The sequence below is a fragment of the Anthonomus grandis genome, chromosome 1, assembly GCF_022605725.1.
Source record: "Anthonomus grandis grandis chromosome 1, icAntGran1.3, whole genome shotgun sequence".
Classification (NCBI taxonomy): Eukaryota; Metazoa; Arthropoda; class Insecta; order Coleoptera; family Curculionidae; genus Anthonomus; species Anthonomus grandis.
In genome coordinates this window covers 54,081,316-54,103,481 of record NC_065546.1, presented here as the reverse complement: position 1 = coordinate 54,103,481, position 22,166 = coordinate 54,081,316, and the positions used below count along the sequence as shown (strand labels likewise).

General features: G+C 33.4%; 2 protein-coding genes across 2 annotated transcripts in view; one reads left to right on the top strand and one right to left on the bottom strand.

Moving 5' to 3' along the window:
* LOC126737851 (uncharacterized) overlaps nt 1-21,394 on the bottom strand; it is a 33,415-nt gene extending 12,021 nt beyond the window's left edge. Inside the window, exons 1-9 of the mRNA XM_050442922.1 lie at nt 21,252-21,394; nt 20,935-21,191; nt 19,565-19,906; nt 15,864-16,752; nt 10,382-10,560; nt 9,792-10,019; nt 3,002-3,345; nt 2,650-2,948; nt 2,363-2,601 (exon numbers count right to left, since the gene is read on the bottom strand). Of these exons, the coding sequence (XP_050298879.1) occupies nt 2,363-2,601; nt 2,650-2,948; nt 3,002-3,345; nt 9,792-10,019; nt 10,382-10,560; nt 15,864-16,752; nt 19,565-19,906; nt 20,935-21,191; nt 21,252-21,267 (2,793 nt within the window). The 5' untranslated portion in view covers nt 21,268-21,394. The remainder of the gene's footprint in view (nt 1-2,362; nt 2,602-2,649; nt 2,949-3,001; nt 3,346-9,791; nt 10,020-10,381; nt 10,561-15,863; nt 16,753-19,564; nt 19,907-20,934; nt 21,192-21,251) is intronic.
* Nucleotides 6,338-6,954, top strand: LOC126737857 (alkaline phosphatase 4-like). The gene is made up of 2 exons (XM_050442932.1): nt 6,338-6,512; nt 6,566-6,954. The coding sequence occupies exons 1-2, from the start codon at nt 6,414-6,416 to the stop codon at nt 6,869-6,871; spliced, it is 405 nt and encodes a 134-aa protein (XP_050298889.1). The 5' UTR covers nt 6,338-6,413; the 3' UTR covers nt 6,872-6,954.
* Nucleotides 21,395-22,166: the final 772 nt, after the last annotated feature.

Here is a 22,166-nt window from a genome sequence, read left to right as displayed (position 1 = left end):
GTTTTTTGTGAATAGTAGTATGAATACTAATATCATTTGTATCAAATGATTCTACATTTTCGTGATTTTTAATAGCTTTGACGGAAAAAGCAAAGCTCTCTGGCCAGCTGACGACTTTATATGTTAATTTTATAACATAAACTTACGCTCATATGAGTTTCAACCTGTATCAAATGGTTCTCATATTTTTTTTTTACGTTTTTGTAATACCTTAGAGGCGCAACGCAACCTGGCCAGCTGACGGTCGATTCATCATCCAATGGGATGTCGTCAACAAGTTTAACTTACTTCCAACTTGTACCACATGTGTACATGTTTGTACACGGGCTCCCGTACAAGGATCCAAGTTGGCTCCCGATTATATCCGAAATATCGAATTCTTTTTGTAGTAGTGACCAATAAATTACGAGCGACGATCAAGATAACCACCCATGTCTTCAAAGTTCAATATCCCGAAAACTACTTGACGTATTCTCATGAAACAAAAAGCATAATATTCTCCAAAGTCTTCTTTACAAATGCTATTCAAGATTCAGGCATGTCATAGCTATAATCTCTGAATTATCGAACTTCTTGTGCAGTATTGACCAATAAACGACGATCAACAGTCAAGTTGAGCACCGATCAATATCTCAAAAATAATTTAACGTATTTTCATGACACAAAATACAAAGCAGAACATTCACTGAGGTGTCTTTTTATAAATGCCACTAATAATTTTTGAAATACTAAAATTTGTTTAAAGCATACCAAGTCTTTAAAGTCCAATATCTCAAAAACTACTTGACATATTCTTATAGAATAAAAAGCATAATATTCATTGAAATGTTCTTTACAAATCCTTTTTAAGGTTTAAGCCTTCTTCACCAATAATTTCCGTAATATCGGAACTTTATGTGCTATAGTTACCAAAAATGATAATCGACACCTCCATTTCAAAGTTTAATATCTCAAAAACTACTTGAAGCATTCTGATGAAACAAAAACTAAAATATTCACTAAATTGTTCTTTACCAATGCAATTCAGGGTTCAAGCCTGTTCCACCAATAATTTCCGAAATATCGAAATTTTTGGGTAGCAATAACCAAAAATGATGATCTGCGCTCATGGTACCCACTTCAAAGTCCCATTTCTCCAAAACTACTTAACGTATTCTAATGAGACAAAAAGCATAATATTCTCGGAAGCCTTCGTAACAAATGATTTTTAAAGCTCAAGATTGCCTCATCAATAATTTAGGAAATATCCAGCTCGTTGTCTAGTAGTGACCAAAAGTGATTATCGACACTCAAAGTGAGCATCTGCTTCATAGTCCAATATCCCCAAAACTAGTTGACGTATTTTCATAAAACAAAAAGCATAATTACAACTGAATTACGTTCTAAGAACTGTTAAGGATCCAAGCCTGCCCCTCAATTATTTCCGAAATATCGAATTTTTTTTGGTAGTAGTGACCAAAAAATTACGATCGACGATTAAGATAAGCACCCACTTCAAATCTTTCAAAGTTCAATGTTCCCAAAATTACTTGACGTAATCTCATGAAGAAAAACGTATAATATGCTCCGAAGCCTTTGTTAAAAACTGCTATTCAAGATTCAAGCCTGTCATACCAATAATTAAAGAAATATCGAGCCTTTTGTGTACAAGTGATAATAGAAAAATGATAATGGACTCTCAAGAGAAGCACCCACTTCAAAGTCCAATATCTCAAAAACTACTTGACATATTCTTATAGAACAAAAAGCATAATATTCACTGAAATGTTCTTTACACATCCTATTTAGGGTTCAAGCCTGCCTTACCAATAATTTCCCAAATATCGAACTTTTTGTGCTATAGTAACCAAAAATTAAGGTCGACGCTCAAAGTGAATACTCAATTCAAATTCCAATATCTCCAAAACTACTAGACTTATTCTAATGAAACAAAAAGCATAATATTCCCGAAAACTTTTTAACAAATGATATTCAAAGCTCAAGTCTGCGTCGTTAATAATTTAGGCAATATTCAGCTTCTTGTGTAGTAGTGACGAAAAATGATTATAGACGTTGAAAATGAGCATCTACTCTAAAATCCAATATCCCGAAAACTACTTGACGTATTCTCATAAAACAAAAAGCATAATATTCTCCGAAGTCTTTTCTACAAATGCTATTCAAGATTCAGGCCTTCCATACCTATAATTTCTGAATTATCGAACTTCTTGTGCAATATTGACCAAAAAACGACGATCGACACTCAAGTTGAGCACCGACTTCAAAATTCAATATCTCAAAAATAATTTATAATAATATAAATATATATAACTATAACTGCCACTAATAATTTTCGAAATATCAAAATTTGTTTTAAACATACCTTCGCCACAGCTTGTAATACCAACATGCAACAACTCATACACTTAGCATCCTCCATGTTGTTGGTTAAATATTCAACGAAAGGCTCGAATTCCATTATGGAACTGTTTCGTTTAAACGCGTTATCGATTATCAACGAGATAATAGTGTCGTGTCGATTGAAACTGGTTAAAACCTGACTGCCCAGCGTATCCATTTTGAATATATCGGATATGGGGAATTTGCAGCCTTGTAACATGCCTAAAATTGTGTGTGAATTACTTTTGTTTTTTGGTTTAATAAACTCACCTATTATGATATTTTCTAGTTCCTGTCTAATTTCGTTTGAACAAGTGGCCGTGTCTGTACAAAGGGCTATCAAGTATAAAAGTACCACTTTTTGCACGTTTACGTCACTATAAATGACCGGACATCGTTTTAATATTAGGAGATAATGCCTTAGTTGGTCTTCTTTGCTTTGGATGTTGGTGTCCACCGGTTTTTCCTCGATTTCATACAAATTTTGCATGTTTACTATCACCCCGCTTATATCGAAGCTTTCCTGGGAAAAGAATATTTCGTCCGGGCATAGGCTAAAGATTTTGGAGCTGTAATTGAGACTGATTATTTAAACTTGCAAGAGAAATGTACCAAATTTTACCTGAAACATTTAGTTTTCTCTGCAGCGTCGTGCTTCCTCTTAATCCTAAACAGTTTGTTAATTTTCCCTAATAAAGTGTAAACAGTGGCATCTATAAGCGTTGTAGAGTTTAAAATTGACTTTAGCTCCGTATCATTTTCTATTAACTTTTCTGCCAAAAATGTGAGTGATACTTTGTCCAGTTTGGGTAGTACGAAGGTAAGAGCAAACCTGTCCAAGAGTAAATCTTGCCAGGTATGTTCCAAGTTGGCTTGTAAGCTTTTTATTATGTTGCTGATAATGTCTTCGTTAATGTCTTTTTCGAATAGAAGCATCGATCTTAGTTTTTGAAAGTAGAGTTTTTGCTACAAAAGATAGTTGTAATAAGACTTTCATTAGCAATAGTGTGCATATTTCAAACTAACTACTCAGTTAAAACTGAAAAATTTCAAAAACTATCAAAGTATGAAGCCTGATATTCAGGAAATCATTGGCTACAAATGTTTTTACAGGCCATCCAAGACACAGTTTTAGAGATTTCGAGGTTTTTTTCTAATAGGTTTCAGAAAGCATGTTTGATGTTCAAGGTCCTGGATCTTAAAAATTATTGGGAGCAGTTCAAGAAACAACAAGCAAGACATTCAATCCGAGGCCATTCACGCCATAATTTTAGAGAAATGAAGGTTTTTGTGTAGTGGGTTGCAAAAAGTAAATTTGAATAATAGGTATTAATAAATATAATATTAATAATAGGTTTAATCTTCCAGGTCCTGGATGGATTGGTCCTGTTTTGAATTGAAATTAAGCAGGTGCTCTCAACTCGAAAATCTATTGTCTAGGTATAAGTCATCTGATTATTGTGAGCTTAATAAACCATACTCTTTATCTCTAGAGAAGTTTCATGACTTCATTAACAAGTTCAGATTTCTTAAAACAGGCGTTCATTTTATTGGAAAGTTCCGATTCACACAACTTAGAGGATGAAAAAGATAGTGACATTTGTAATCGAGTAATACTTTCAATAGACCAAATAACTTTACTTATTTTAAAGCAAAAACGTTATTGCCCATCAACTATAGTAATGTCTTTTATGTTATATTATATATCCCCTGGCGCATATGAATTGCTTGGAGATTATTTTAATCTACCCACCAAGAGGTACCTACAGTATCTTTCTTCTAGCTTTGATGTGACACCAAATTCTGACTTAAATAAAACTAACGACACCACTAATTATTTAAACATTGTATCCACTTCTTTAGCACCGACTGAGAAAGTTGTTAATTTATTAATTCATGAAATTTATATAACTAAAGGACTAGACTATTGGGAAAAAAGTCTTATTGGTATTGCTTCAGATAACAATTCTTTAGCATCAACCGTCTTAGAATTTATGATTTGTTCATCTTTTGGAAATTTTTCTAAAATTGTAGTGAGCAAAAGCTCACCAGTGAGTCGAATTAAAGGGGCAGAAATTACAAGAATGTGATCTCTTTGGTGAAAAAATGGAAATAAGAATAGTAGTTTTTTTTCCAAACCCATAAAATCCTGATAGTAAGATTTCGCCACCTTTGATTTTGTGCATCTATTTAAAAATGTAATTAATAATTGGCGGAAGTTAAAAAAACCTTGATAAAACATTTGTGTTTCCTGACTTTGACAATTTCTCAACTGTAAAATTTGCTAAATTTGCCCAGGTAAAAGATTTATATGACAGGGAAAAAAACATGGTAATTAAAAGAGCATTTAATCTTTAGAAATTATCAGGCATTGAAGAGATATAGTAAATAACATTAGTGTATCAAATGCAAATATTAAAAGACCAAATGATGAAGATGTCCAATTTAAAAAAATATATATATTTCCTAGCTAGATGTATGGCAAAAACTAGAAAATAATAATGGTTGCCTTACAACTGATACTCATTCCGCCATGCAACACAGTATATCTGTTTTTTTTTTTAAATCATCAATTACTAGTTTGAAAAATTTTAAATTTCATAGACACAGAAAAATTGGAAAAAAGATTTGTTAAGTATAGGCTCTTGGGAGGATGCAATTATAATGTCAGCTCTTAATGCAGAGATAAAAATTTTACTTAAACATATCTTAAGGAAAGTCTCTGGAAGTACTTTTTTTATTTCAAATATTAAAAATCAAATTAATGTTATGACTCTGACCTAGATCTGACTGATTAGACTACTGATATACCCCTAAATGTGACCCAGAACATGAATTGTGACAAATTTCTATTTTTACTTGACACTGATTATTTGTGTGAATATGACATTGATGGGTCTACGGAAATTTACATATCTGGTTATGCTGCACATAAAATATCACAAAAATTTGCCTATAATATTTGTCCTGGTTGGTTGTTGAAAGTAAAGGTAATTTTACTGAAAATGAGACTACTTTAACTACCTGCAGAGGGGAGGTTTGATTTTTTGTGTCCCAATTGATTTAAATAAAGGTATATTATTTCATATGTGTGCCATATTAGAAAAAATAATCAATGATACTTCCACTGAATATGACTTTCTGCAGTTAACTAACCAGAAAACTATATTAATTAATTTAGTTAATAATAATATTTACATAAGTTATAAGAGCATTAAACAGCATCTATATTTTATTTTTTGCCACAGATTGTTACCAAAAAAGCATTGGACAAGATTTTAAATTTGGAATTAGCGAAACTACTGCAAACCGTTGGATCTATAAAACTACTGAAATTATTGACAATCACCGTGCTGACCGATTCATTAATTTTCCCAAAGACAATAGATGAACAACTTAATAAATTAACATTTATGGAGAGATCGAATTTCCCTTCTTCCAATTTGTTATAGGTGCTATTGATTGCATTCATGTTGCCATATTAAAACCAAAAGTGGATGAACAGAACAAGTTTTTGTGATTTTCCATGAATTCAATTATTATTTCCCTATGGGTAGTGGTGGTTTTAAACTACATTTTTTTATATTAAAGAAATAATATGGGCATATATTTAAATAAAAACACGGAGGCATAAGAAAATTAACAAAATAAATGAAAATTCTTAGTGCTATTAATAGAAAAGACAATTGATGTTTCTATCTGTCAATTATTGGGGAAAATAACAAATATATACCAACAAACCTAAATCAAATCGAATAAGACGAGTTTAGCCGACAATTGAAATTTAGAATCACCCTTCTCGTCACTACTCGAGTCGCGATCGAATTCGAAGACGTGATCGTATCGAGATCGAGTCGTGATTTTAGAATTCCCGCCCAGATTTTTAGGCATACCGTTTTTTTCCCTAACATCTCTATTAATTTCTAGATTAAGCTTATTGGAGACAACTGGGCAAAGAAGAACTATCGAAAGCTCTTAAAAAAAGGAAAATTTCCAACGAGGCTCAAAACCTTATCCTGTTCGTCGGTGACGGTATGGGGGGCCTAACCACATCCACTGTCGCCAGGATATACGGCAAATGCGAGTCCGGCCGTTTAGCCTGGGAAACGTTTGACAACTTGGGTGTCTTAAAAGTTAATCTCATTAAAATTTTATTCCCCGATATCCCAACAGGCATTCCTTACAGATTTATTCGGCAAACAAGTTGGTGCCGGACTCGTGTAGCACCGCCACTGCCATGTTTACCGGTATAAAAGCGAACCACAAAACCGCCGGCGTAGATTGGACGGTGGCCGTGGACGATTACGCCGCCTCCCGTAAGAAACCCGCCCAAGTAGAGAGTTTTATTAATTGGGCCCAAACGGCCGGAAAAGCCACAGGTATTTTCCCCGAACCTCTTCGGCACATTTTAGTATGTCGCGTTTGTAGGTTTCATCACCACCACCAGGGTAACACATGCCATGCCCAGCGCTCTCTACGCGCACACGCCTAACAGAAGTTGGGAATGCGAAGCTAATATACCACAGGACGCAGCTGATTGTGACGATATCGCTTGGCAGCTGGTTAACAACAGCCCTGGAAAGATTTTTTTTCTCAATGTATTTGTGGTAGAGACTATTATGACTCTCTTTATAATGCTATGTTCTATATTTTCGAACATTTTATTAAATGATTATGTAAAAATAAAAAACAATCAGTTTTTGCTGTAGAAAAGAGTTTATCAAAAGATAAAAACAAAAAGAGGAAATTAGAAACATTTACAAAATAATTCTTTTAATTAATATAAATAAGTATAGGTTTAAAACTCTCTTTAAAAAAGTACCTAACTTATTATAGGTACCTAGTAAGTTTAGTATTTATCTGTCTGTGTTTTTTGACATCAGCATTACGTGTTATTTATGTGCTTTGACATTTAGGAATATTATGTGCTAATAGTTGGCCGTCAAAAAGTGATAAAAATATTCCAGTCTTTTCCTTTATCAATACATCTAACATCAATAACCAATCACTTTAAATATGATGCTTATTTAGTGGCCTTTAAGAAGATGATTTTCCCTTTAAAATGTGACATGAATGCATGAAGGGAAAGATTGAAAGGAAAGATGACAGGATTGCTTTGGGTTAGTGCAGGTAGGTACCTAATTGAGAAAAAATATATAAATTATAAATATCTCTTTAATTAATTTTTTGCAGACTTTGTACACAAAAATGTTGAATAGTAAAAATTGTAAATTCATTTTATCTGGAAGTTGTAAAGGTATAATGTTAAAAAAAACTTACTTACTTTTACCCCCTGTATAAAGCCAATTAATGTTAGTTTAAATAATATGGTCTAAGGGTTTTTTTTTTTTAAATAAATTTACTACTTAGCACTGAAAAAATAGTACCTAGTTATTCTTTTTTTTTTTTATTTAACCTCAAAATCAAGCCAAAAAAGAATCTTACTTTAACCAGTTTTTGTTCCAGTTTAAATAATAATTTACAGGTAAACCACGATTATCCGTCAAGGGTCGGGACCAGGGTGCGACGGATATGAGGAAAAAACCGAAAAATAGCAAAAAATATAAATTTATTTAAACAAACTAAAAAGAACTTGTGAACAAAAAAGGAATAAACAAACCTATATAAAAATAATATTAAGTGATAAACATTATGGTTTTTTTGAAAAATCTGTGATTTTTTTTTTGCTTTATCATTTGGAAGCGTTTCTTTCTTGCAAGGTGGCGTATTTTCCTCAATAAGACTAGTTGAACTAGTTCTGCTTCTTCTTCATTTTCATACCATTGTATAATTTTTGTTACCATATCCTCAGCTTCCACATGGCTAATGCTATCATCCGGATTATCTGGTAAGTCATCTTCATGATCAGTGGCTTCTAAGGGTTTTAAAACGTGGTTAATTAATTCGTCGTCTAGTAAAATATCATATCCTACATCCTGTTTGTCAATATCTAACCAATTAGAAACGTCATTTTCTAAGATGTCTTTAAATCCAGGAAGATTTGAAAATGTTTGCTTTATGGATGAAATATTACGTGTTGGATATTCTTTCTGATCGAGACCTGTATTTTCGGTAGGCAACAATTTATTTCAACGTTTATTCAAGATTTCAGCGGGTATACTGTTCCATGCTTCAGCGGCAATATGTATGGCATCTTTTTTGAAAAATATGTTCCAATATTGTTTTAAGTCCGTATCTGTCTCGGAAATAAGTCCATGAATAAAAGCCTTTCGATATCTTCTCTTGAAACTTTCAATAACCCCTTGGTCCATAGGCTGAATCAAGGATGTCGTATTTGCAGGCAAAAAGTGACAAGTTATTTTACCATCTTCGGACTTTAACTCTTCAATAGGATGAGTTGGCGCATTATCCATTAAAAGCATAGCTTCTTCAGGAAGATTATTTTCACGTAAGTATTTTTTAACTTCAGGGAGAAAACACGTTCTAAACCAATCACTGAATATCTCTTGACTCTTCCATGCACTTTTTTGGGCTCTATATTTCAGAGGCAATAATCCCAAATCCATGTTTTTAAATGCAAGAGGTTTTTTTGCTTTTCCAATGACCACAAGCGGAAGCCAGCTAGCATTTGCACAAACCATAATCGTTATGCGTTCCCTTTGAACTTTATATCCAGGTGCTGACGTCTCAGAAGATGAAGCTAATGTCGTTTGAGGAAGTTCCTTCCTCAATGTGTTGTCGCAACTGTTTCATCACAGTTGCAAACTTGGTTTCTTTGTAGACCACGCTTTTTAATTTCCTCCCGAAGCTTGTTAACATAACCTACCACACTAACACTATTAGCACTTAATTTTTCGTCTTTTTGTCTTAGAATAATCGGGCCTGATAAAGGTACTCCTTGACTTCGCTGCTGGGCAAACCAGTAAAACACAACCTCATCTGTGGGTAGCTAATTTCATCGTTTTTCGCTGAGTAACATCACCATCTGTTGATTCCATTTTGCTAATATGGGTTGATGGCAATGATATCTCCATGCTTTTTCAAATAATTAATTGTAGTTCGCGCAACATTATATATTTTTGATAGAGCTGTAGCGCTTTTTCCCTTTTTTAATCGACACACAATTTCATATTTTTTAGCCAAATTTAGCACTACGCGCTTTCTTTTATTATCAGACATTGTAAAACGTGAAACAAAACAGTCTTACATACACAAACACTGTACAACTATCCACCCTATACCTTAAATATTGAAACCGATATTGGAAGCTAATTTGCACGATGCCTTCGTAGAGCATGCAAGTTAAAACAAATCAGCGGTCGTGCTCTGTTAAATCTTTGCCGCCGGGCTGCGAATTAAATTCTCCGAATTTATTTTCAACAACAAGGTGGGGGTGACGAATAATCGAGGTTCTACTGTATTTATTTTATTAAATTCAAAGTACCACTTACCAAACAAATCTTACAAGGTGCCTCTCCAAAATTACTAATCCTCTGCGTAACCAGTTTCCAATCATTCACGTCCATATAGGAGTGCAAATAAGTCAAATTGGCAGCCGAAGGACTGTTATTTACAGTAGATACCTCGAGCTCCTTACTGTCAGAGTAATAATTCAAAGTGATATTAATTTCGGCCCAAATGTATGCCAATTCCAAAAACGCCCTCATGGTTACGTGATTCTTAAAATGAAATATTTATATGTTAAAAAAAGAAACCTTTGGAGTTAGTTTTGTTTCTTATTGTGTGAAGCACGTTTTAAAAAATAAATTTTATTTGACAATTTAGTACAAGCAGCAAGCATGGTAGAACGGAGATTGAGGCACAAGGCTGTTACATGATAATATAAAGACTAAATTAGTAAGTACAGCGAAAGGTAATATAAAGCAACGTTAATCTTACAGTAAGCAAATATATATATATATATACAGAGTGGTCAATATTGTGGCCATAACTAATTTGATTGGATGTCAACAAAAAATATTTCTTCTTATACCATGTTTTATTTCATTCTAAGAGTTTTCATAGAAATAATATTGCTTACATGTTCACGTCTTAAGACAGCTGCCCCAAGTTCATTTAGAATACCCTTGAACTCCAATAGGCCTTTCGTAAACTTGGAAGTGACGTTCTGAGGGGTGCTGTTGTCTGCCACTTTTACGTGCATAAGCAAGACAGTTATAAGTTTCTGTATGAATTCCAAATTGAATATTTCATCGGCATCTAAAATAAACATAAATTATTGTTTATTAATACATATACAGTGCATCCCAAAAGTTATGTCTAAATCCATTTAAGATTCAGGGGTGTGTTCGAAAAAAAAACGCTCGGACCCGTCAATTTTTATTTTAAGTTGCGCATTTTTGTACGTGAAGTTTGTATATCGTCGGTTTACTTTTAAAACCTCCTAGGTCTGATTTTTACCATTTTCGAGGTTTTGATACAAAAAAAATTTAATATTATCATTTAGCATCGAGCATTATAGCATTTTAGAAATATGAATAAATAGAAAAGAAAGTGCGTTTATTAGAACAGAAGGTAAGTAATTAGTTATTGGGGTTTATTTTGATAAATTTCCTCAAGTTGTTTAAAAACGACTTAGGAGGTTTTGATTAATCCTGTTTTATGGCATCATCAAACATCGTTTCAAAGGAGACATAGATGGTTTTGATTAGGAGAGTTGAATTACAATAATTATTATTTTTTACCTTTTAAATCCTTTTTTGTTTGGATGTACAGGGTTATTGATGGTTACAAATTGACCACCCCGTTAACTCGTTTATTTTCTTAACGATTTTTTTGAAATTTCGCAACGTTGTTATTCTCATAAAAAGCGACTTTCAAACATTTTTAAAAATATTTTACTACTTTTGGCGTCACCAAAAATGAACCCAACTTTTGATTTTTAAATGAGACACCCTATAAATTTTTGGTTTTTTTAATTCTTCACATCGATTTACTTAAAAAGTGTAAATCAATGTGCAGAATCCAAAAAATCAAAAATATATGGGATGTCCTTTTAAAAACAAAAGTTCTGTTCATTTCCGGTGAAACCGTAATTTGTATAATGTTTTCCAAATGTGTGAAAATTACTTTCTATGACAATAACAACGTTGCTAAATTTGAAAAAAATCGATACAAAAATAAAAGAGTTAAGGGGAGTTAGAATCAATAACTCAGTAAAACTGACTATTATAGGCTTTTTATTCTGTTTAAGATGTACGGGGGTTTCGGCAGAAATAAGTTTATGGTAGCTCTAGCTACAAATTTCAATGAAATTCACGGTGAAACTTCCTCAATAATGGATAATACATCGACTTTATTTTTGGAAAATAGTAAAATAGTTAAAAACCATGACGATCTGGCATTAAATGCGACAACTAACGAGATCGAAAGTGAAAATTGTTTTGAACTTCAGACGGAAATAGATGAAGCTATTAAAACATTAATAGATGACTGTGGAGGACATGATGAATTAATGTTATTAGGCGAGATAAATGGTAAGTGTTCTTACTTAACTTCTAAAGATACTTTATTATTATGAATTTACCGTAGGCGCTTCAGAAAATGCATTTTCGGACCTCAACCTAGAAACTGACGGGGGAAATAGGGTGCAAGACCATCCAAAGCAAAGTGATATTGATGTTGCGGAGCCTGGAAGGCCAGGAATATTTACGACCAACCAAGTAGTGCAATGCGATGACGATGATGAGTACTTACCAAGTGAAAGCGAAGATAAACACATTGAGGTCAATAAAAAACTAGAAAGGACAGATTTTGAAGTCGAAGATAGTGAAAAAGAAAATGAGATATTAGTGGAAAATATAGAAGAGCACATTAAAACCAAAAAAAAATAGAAATCGAAAACCTGATTCTGGAAGCTGGAAAAGACAATAGTGTAAGAATAAACGTGAAAAGGGTGATGAATATGATGGACTTAGAATAAATGCAGAGGGAAAGTGGATATTTGACGTAGCAAAACCGCCTCGTCAAATGAAACCTTTCTGTAACTGTAAAATGTCGGAAAAATCTAAGAAACTAAAATGCCGAAAATTCACAGAAGAGGACAGACAACAAATTTTTAATCAATTCTGGCAAAACATGACTTGGCCTCAAAAGAAAACTTACATTTCAAGCCTTGTAGACAGCACAGCTCCCAAAGATTTAAAAAATCAAATCAATGAAATTTCAAGACGCTCTAATACGTTTATTTGTCATTTAAAGAAAAATGGTGTTCGCGAAAGAGTGTGTCAGGTCATGTTTATTAACACTCTTAGTCTGGGAACTTGGTCTTTGTACAACTGGGTACCATTAGGTACAGATCATAATACCGATTTTCCTAATACTAATGTGAATTTAACTCAGACTAAATTAACACTAGAAATGAATCAGAGAAAATTGGATTAAAGGACTTTTTTATGGAATTACCGAAAATGGAGTCTCATTATTGTAGAGCTTCATCGAGTAAAAAGTATTTGGAGCCCATTTGGCAGACTAAGGCTGCATTATACAGCAATTATATTAAATACTGTGAAACTAGGTCTATTAAACCTCTCTCCATAAAGACGTTTCATGAAGAGTTTGCTTTAAATAACTTAAGCTTATACGCACCCAAGAAGGATCAATGTGACCTTTGTGTCTCATATAAGACGGGAAACGATGACGAACTTGAACCTTTGTCCAATGCTAAAGGCTTCGAAAATTTATTACAAAAAAAAGTTGCTAGTTCATAATTTGACTTTATATAATTTAAGAACAAAAGATGCAAATTGCTTTCTTTGGCATGAGGCAGAAGGAAAAGTTACCTCAAATGAATTTGCAACAATTCTGTATAATTTCCTAGAAGAATCCAGTATGTGCGAAGGTGAAGAAATAATTTTCTATAGTGATGGATGTACTGCCCAAAACAAAAAAGTAACTTTGTCAAATGCTCTTTTGCATCTATCAATAAAAAAAGGTATCATTATTACACAAAAATATTTGGTAAGTGGCTATATCCAGATGGAGTGCGATAGCATGCACTCTACAATTGAGCGAAAACTCCGCAATAGAGAAATTTATTCACCTGCTGGATATATTGCTGCATGTAAATCGGCTCGGTCAAATCCAAAACCCTATCAAGTTAAATCATAAATATTTTAAAAAATTTTCGGCACTTAAGTACCACATTTCCATTCGTCCCGGCTATAAAACAGGAGATCCGACTGTTCAGTATAGGCCTAATAGAAAATTATACTTCAAATTAAATTTTGACGATGATTGGACGGTATTGGAAAAGAGACTTAGCAGGAAAAGTCAAGGGGTTGGAGAAATAGTTCCTCTTTATGAAAACCCACTTCTAATTAAAAAAAGCAAATACGATCATTTGCAACAATTAAAAGAAGTTATACCTGCGGACTATCATCTTTTTTATGACACCCTACCATTTGAAGCAGACTAATTTTTATTTTTTTGTTAATTTTTCAAAATAATTTATATAATATATACCTTTCTTTTATTCAGTGGTTACTGCTCATCGGTCAGTATATATACTATATATATATATATCACTATATATCACTATATTTAGTGGTCACTTACTAGCTCATGATAACATTTAAAACATAATTAAGCAGAATTCAAAATAAATAAAACCTACTAAGTCTCCAGCATTACTTGTTTTTTTGTTTCAAAACCTTCGAAGTCTCAAATTGATTTATCAGAAATCAATTGTAATTAGGATTTAATACAATATCAATTCACGAAAATAGTGTATATGATTTTAAACACGTTTTTTGCGCCTCCTGTAAAATGTATCCAAAATGACTTAGCAGGTTTTGAAAGCCGATGATATACAGGGTTGCTCAAAAATATATTACGACCATCAACTTAATTTTTTCAAATGAAAGCACCTTTTTTTATTTCATCTTTGAATTTCGCGTGGAATTCTACGTATGTTTCACGCATCATGTCATATACCTAAAGACAACAGTTATCGAGACAAAAGCGAATTCATGTAACAAATAAAAAAAGAACAAAAATTAAGTTAAATGCTCAAAATGGTTGCCATTCACGGCTTGACAATGTCCAAGACGATCAATAAAGTCTCGTTGCACATTTTCAATCATTTCCGGAATTATGGCGCGCACTTCTCTGCGAATTCTCTCATTCAAGTCGTCTAGATTATTTGGCCTATTAACAAATACCTTCGACTTGAGGTATCCCCACAAAAAAAAGTCCATTGGTGTTAGGTGAGGAGACCTAGCAGGCCATTTGATGGGTCCTCTCCTTTATATCCACTGATTGGGAAAGGTTTCATCCAATAATGTACGCATAGTGCGGAGGAGCGCCATCTTGCTGAAAAATTAGTTCTTCGTCAGGATAGTCTGGGTCCAATGGATTTGGAAATAAAGCTAGTAATGCTGGAACTAATTCAAATTGGAGAAAATCGAGATACACTTGTCCCGTTAAAGTCTGTTCAAAGAAAAAGGGACCTATTACTCTTCCGCGCACTACTCCACACCACACATTTAGTTTTTTAGGGTACTGGGTGTTTACCTCCATCATCCAGTGCGGATTTTCTGTTGCCCAATATTGACAATTTTGTCTGTTCACACTACCATTCAAACAGAACGTGGTTTCATCGGGATGAGTTCAACAAAACTCATTTCGCTTATCGAAATCGTCATCAAATAACTCTTGCACAGGAATATCTTAGTAGGGGTGATATTTATGCTTTTTAACTATTCGGTGAACTATAGATTTTGCCATGTGTAAATTTGCCGTAATTTGCGACAGAGGAGTGCATGGATTTTCTTCCAAAGAAAGCAAAACGGCAAGTTGTTCATTTTCATCTCGAGCAGGACGACCAGATTTCGGCAGATCTTTAACATGACGGAATTCTCTAAATTTAGCCTCTATTCACCACCTTTTGACATATCGGAGAACGATCAGGATGGATTTCAATGAATAATTGAGCAGCTTCTCTATGAGTACGCGTTCTATCACCAAACCCAACCATGCACAGAATTTCTATTTTTTCTCGTTCCGTTAACTTTACCATTGTGAAAACCGCAACTTTGCTCGTACACTTCAAACTTGACAAAATCTGTTTGGCGTACAACTGTCATACAGTTTCTATGAAAATACACGGTCACCAGCCAACAATAAAAAACACGAATGAATGGAATTTTGCTCTGTATAAAAATTCTCAGAGATAAGGTGACTCGTAAGGCGAACTTCAATAATAATGTTTGGTCGCCTTTTTTTCGGTAACTGTTGACTTTAGGTATAGGACATGATGCATGAAACATACGTAGAATTCCACGCGAAATTCAAAAATGAAATAAAAAATAGGTGATTTAAAAAAAATTAAGATGGTCGTAATTTATTTTTGAGCAATCCTGTATTTACAAACTTCACGTACAAAAATGCGCAACTTGAAATAAAAATCAACGGGTCCGAGCGTTTTTTTTTCAAACACACCCCTGAATTTTAAATGAATTTAGACATAACTTTTGGGATGCACTGTATAAGACACCTCTTACCTTGAGAAGTATCCTTGGAAAATCCCGTAACGACTTCTCTCAAATGAAACAGCAAAGTCTTAAACATATTGATAGTTTGCCAACTGGCCAAGTTATTAAGACATTTGGCAAAAAAGTCCAAAATAGGCCTACTTAATATCTTACTGATGGGGCTCAATTTCATTGTAGATATCTCTAAGTCTTGTTCACCACCAAATGTATAGGTGCCAGAACTTTCTACGTCAATTTTCAGATTCTTTATAGCCGGGATAATTTTCGCCACAAAATTTTCCAGCCTGTGTAGCTTGCCGAAGACCTCAAATATGGCCTTAATCGTGTCCTCGTATAAATGCTGATATTCTTCACTGTACCTTGACACTAAATGGACAAAGAGCGTGGTGGCAATAGGTTCAATGGACAAGGGGTTTATCTGTATACAGGCCAGGATAATCTTAAAAACCGTTACGTTTAAAACGTTCGTGGATATAATAAACTTTAAAATGTTTCTGAGATATTCGGTGAAAGAGGTGTTACCGAGGGTGCATTCCACGAAGTTTCTCGAAGCAATTTGGTCCAGTACTCCGGATATTAGTTGTAAAAGTTTACTTAAAGTTACTCCCTTTTTCTGCTTTATGGGCGATAAAATGGTAAAGTCAGGGTACTGGTTTAATTTTAGCATATTACACAGGAAAACTAAGTAGTAAAAACCCCAATGGGTGTCTTTGAAAGTACCGATAAAAGCGGAGAAGAGGAGCCTGGAAGCTGTTGAAGTGACCAGAGGATCATTTTGAGCATTTAAGTATTTAAAAAGTTGCTTCGGTAGAGTGCTGGTATGCTTCTCTGCACTTTGGATTCCCAGGGCTTCGTTGAAGAAGCTTTGGAACTCCTTGGTATGTCCTTGGAATATACACTAAAAAAAGAATATTAGTATTAATAACATGAATCAGTGGTTCTCGATCTTCAAGGTGAAAATCTCATCAAATAACGACAATAGAAAAACATGCCCTACAAATATAAATTTCGAGATATTAAAGCTTTTGTCTAATAGGTTGCAAAAAGCATGTTTGATCTGCCAGGTCCTGGGTTTCAAGAATTAGGAATTGGAGCATTTTCATGAAACAACAATCATGATATTCAAGAAAGCATTAGTTACACACCATAAAATATATATAAAAAATTGTAAACTATATGGTCAACGAATCCTTCAAGCAAAAATAATATTTATCCGAAAGTAAACATTTGCTTTGGTTTAAATGGAAACTTAAAAGCATATGACCCACATCGGAAACAAGGGAAGAAAATTAACGTACACTTATTACATTAACGTGAATATAATTCGTCATTTAAGCAACACTACCTGCCTGTCTACAGAAACTTTTTGAAGGATCTTTTTCCAATTTCACTCTGGACTAGAATATAAATTTGCATCGTCTTGGAAAAAATCATGATGTATTATCACTTAATTGAACACTAAAACAAGTAATGAACCATTCAAAAGCCCTTGACAAATATGAAGCTAACTCAAAGATATTATAAAAAAAGACAGCTATCTATTACGAAAAACTAAAGACATGTAGTATAAAATATAGGCTATCAGGTTCACGATTTTTAAAAAGTGGTAAAACTGCATCCTGAAAATAGGAACAGGATGGCATCTTTATCTGGGACAGGACTCTGACAGCTTACAGTTATGCCTCTCTGTTTCTTGCAATCAATGATTTAGCAATCTTTACAAGATTTAGAATGCCTTGGTATACGTTCAGTGTAATGTCTAAAATTCCAGCCATAGTTTCAGAGATTTTGAATGAAGACGAGGTCCAAACATTTCAGATAGATGGTTACAAGGTAGCCTGCATATTCAACAAGGCATTCCTGTTGTGGCGAAGGAACAATGATTTTGCTGAAAATGCCATAGAAGCTTCTAAGAAAGATACAAACAATCATGTAAATATTGATAAATATGTCGAATTTTTATTCTGTCTATATACAAAAATTTAATGGTGATTTTTTGCCATTTATAGATCATCCAATGGAAATTTTGACACCTTATTCACTATTCTAACACAGCAGGTGCAAGATATTGCTAAAATATTGATTGCAGGTTACTTTAACATACAGTTCAATACCCATGTTATGAGGCAGGTTTTTCTATTGACTTAACAAACAGCTTTGGCCTAAAACAAACTGTTTTTGAGCTAACCCGTCTTAATTACTGTCTGGATAATATTTTTGTAAGTAAAGAAGTTGATGTAAAATGTGTATATGTGGCCCAGATAGTTGAACTATGTTTAGAGAAGTTTACCTCCAATTAACCCAAGAGTGGACAAAATTGGTACTTCACCTCAGAATGTACACAATATGTTAAAAAAGCATATCTTCAAGAAAATGCATATATAACTGGTTTAACGAAAGAATGAGAGGTTTGCATCTTTTGGGTACGATGGTACATCAGTTTGTAATCAATATAAAAATTACAAAAAAACTATATAAAAAAGAAATCAACTGGGCAAAAACAATAAGGCAAATAATAAATACAGCACAGGGTTTAGAACTATTAGCAACACAAAAATGCATGGAAATTTCACAAAGCCACTCTGGAAAATATAACTTTCAAGAGTTTGCCTCACACAAATTTCTCTTAACCGTAAACCTAGTAGAGACATTTGTGGATTAAATATAGCTCTAATTAAGACTACACTATTATTCCGTTTACCAAACTTGATGCATTGTTAAAACTAATTTTCAAAAAATATATCCTTCTTTGCCCGAGAATCACATGTATAATGGGTCAGATCACAAACTTTTTTGAAAGGAGCAACCTATTGACTCACAACCATTTTGGTTTTCGAACAATGGAGAAGTACATGATTTGAGTAAAGCATTTGATGATGTAAACCATCATTTTACAGAAACTTTCCCACTTTAACTTTTCACCTGTCAGTATTCACTCTTCCAATCTTACCTAGAAAAGGGACAACAAGTGGGGCTTAATGGGGCTCGGTCAGTAAGGAGTGTTGTTTTAGACAAGGGTTCCCCACAAAGAAACTCTCATGGGACCAATTTTGTATTTTATTTATATAAATGACGTATCTGTCCATCTTGTGTTCTCTTTTTTTATGTATGTACTTAAAAATGATACAATTGCCAGGGTTAGTTTTCTTTTGTTATATATAAACATCAATAAATATTAATTAATTGATTGAGACCTTCTAGGTCCTGGATCTCAAGAACTAATAAGAGCATATTCTTGAAACCAAATCATGATTCAGGATAGCATACACTACAAATGTCATTTAGAATCCCAGGCAACCCTACCATAGTTTTAGAGATATTAATCAAGTGATAAATATTTCTAATAAATAAATATAAATAAAGATAAAATTAGTCTAGTGGCTTCCAAAAGGCATAGTTGATCCCTTACTCTAGACCCGAAGTCTCAAGAATGACCAGGAGCATTCTAATGAAGTAATAAGTGTAATAATCAGGAAAGCTCACCTTACAAATGTTACCATAAGTTCAAACCAGCCCAATATATAACATTGAAATTTTGATATTTTTAAGGGGTAGTGCCCAGGATTCTTCAAGCTATGTGCAAAGTAACAACTCACTTCAAAGTACAAAATCTCAAAAAAAAAATTATTAGTTACTATCAATGAGACTGATCTTTATTCTCCTTGGTTACTACTATATAAAATAAACCCAAATTCTATTAAATTACTTACCTTTTGTACCACATGAGTTGCTCCCTTAAAAACTTCATCATTCCCTTGAAACTCGATGATTTTATTGACCAAAACTGGGCAAATAATATTAAAAAACTGCTTAACGAAACCATCTTGAACAAGTAACTCTTTGGGGAACAAATGGCGCCTCAAAGTTTCAACAAACTTCCCTGGTTCCCTGATTGTTCCCAAGCATACTGACAACAGTTCACAATAAACATCTATGTTATAACTGAAATAATTCTGAAAGACTTTTATGTCACATAGAAGCAGAACTGAGTCTACTACACCCAATTTGTTAAATGTTGGGACATTTTCTGCTAGCAATCTCCCCAATAGAAGCTAAAAACAATAAAAAAAACATAGTTGACACAAAGAATTTTATTAAATACAACATAAAAAATGTTTGATATTAATTTTCTACTACTCATCATCATTCCCATTTTCCTCTAATAAAATATCCCATAAGCGTTGAGTAGTTACTGAAGCCTTATCGCACAATACATTTTCCAGTGCCAAAGGTTTCTTCTTTTTGGACTGCACAGAGGACATATAGTAATTCTGGTTCTCAATCAAAGATGTCACCAGGGCCTTAATTTGTTTCTTATTAATGGGGCCATAGTAGGAACACTTTGAAACCGCCCTGGGCCCAGTTCGATCAGCTAAAAGTCGAAAAAACTTTGACGATCTGATTTTTGTTTGGGAGAAATTAAAGTGGCTCAGCTTGTGACAACGTTTCACCATTCGGCAAAGGTGGCGTCCTTTGATTGTGTTGGATTTTGTGGTTCCCCAGCAGTTTTTCACTATTATTGATCGCAAATTCGGTGAATATTTGGACACTTTTTCTGTCAATGTGTTCACATCGTTTCTATTATACAATGAAATCTTTTTTAGTAAGGTGGACTGTTTAATCCATTTGCAAAGGATGTGTGTGGGTATGGAGCTGTCCGCCTTAATGCTTTGCCATAGGGTCGGATTGGACACCAACAAATACCATCTTTTAGACACCATCCTTATGTTTTTATACAATTCTTCATGGGAAAGGTATGAGAATATTTTCAACATTATTTCATCAGGGATATTTTGAGTGTAGTCAGGCAATTTTGCTCTTTTTATTGGCACCACACTGGCAAATATATCAAATAATCTGGAGAGATTTTTGTGTTTGTTTTGTGGCACAGCCATTGTGCTTGAAAACTACTCAACTGACGAAAAATTTGGCCCACAAAAAGCTATTAATAATTTGATGACAGTGTATTGTGTCAATGTAACAGTTGACATATTTTGAATGGATGAGAACAAAATAACTACCAACGCATTATCCCTTATTTTAAAGATACATAAATAGGGCCTTTTAAGGGGTCTCTTACCTGAATAATATCTCTTATGTCTTGATTACTTATATCATTTTGTGTTAAGTCCAGAAACTCTTTCGAAGATATCCACTTTTTCAGAACTTCCGCCAGCTTTTCATGTGAAATTTCTTTTGGTGAGTTATTTAACAGCCACTTTAAAAGAAGAGACTCCTTGTGGTGGAATTGCAGCTCTGTATAACCTAGAGCATTGTCGGCTATTCTCAAACGTTTTTCAAGTGGTTCTTCCTGGTTATTCAGTATTTTTAAGACAACTAAAGTAGAGTTTGCAAATTATCAAAGTATTGTTTATATGCTGTGGTTTAAAAACGTACCTTCTGAAGCAGCCATTTGTCTAAAGGTTGTTTGCTTAATCTAGTAATAAATCTAAAGTAATAATAAGATATTTAAAAAAATGTAGTAGTTGCAATAATGAAATAAAATGTAAACGGAAACATGCTCTAACCTATAAATAGACAAAACACATAACCTAAAAATATCAAAAACATTGGCAGTGGCTAATGTTATCAATTTTTATTTTTAAAACCAAGCAAGGTAGCCAGATTTGCTTTTTTGAAAATGTTTTCTATTTAGATTTTCTTACTTTACTAAGTCTATCGAAAAACAAAGGAAATTTAAATTAAAATTAAAAAAGTGTAATAAATAAAAACAGACTAAAATTAAAAAAAAAAAAGCGTTAACTGTAATTTATGGGTCAGTTTGGCAATGGTGCGAAAATATTTTATTAAAAATCTGCCTGTTGACATTTGTAAACATTCTATCCATAACCTCATTTCATTTTGTTTTAAACCAAAAGGGTTTAAAAAAATTAAGTTTTTTGTTAAATTAGCTAAGCCTTTTCGGTGTAAGGTATTTATAATTAAAAACCTTATGTCCTTAACATGCCTATTTGCCTTTTTTTTTTAGAAAGCTCCCAGCTATGGGAAAAGTAAAACGCATCAGACAAAGAGTGCACCAAGCATCAAAAAATGGCAATAAAACAGCCCCAGAAGCACCATTATCAACCAACCCATTTGCTAGCCAAAATACCGACGTAAAAAAATTAAAATCCAATTTAAACGAGAATATTCAAAGTACAAAATCCCTAAAACTTAATAAGTTGTCTAAAGGAGCCATTAAACACAAAAGGGATAAACTGAAACTACGAAGAGAGTTGCTAATGAAAAAAATTGATGTTGTAAAGCAGATGAAGAAGGAGCTAAAAGTGAGGGAGAAAAGAAAGAAGACCA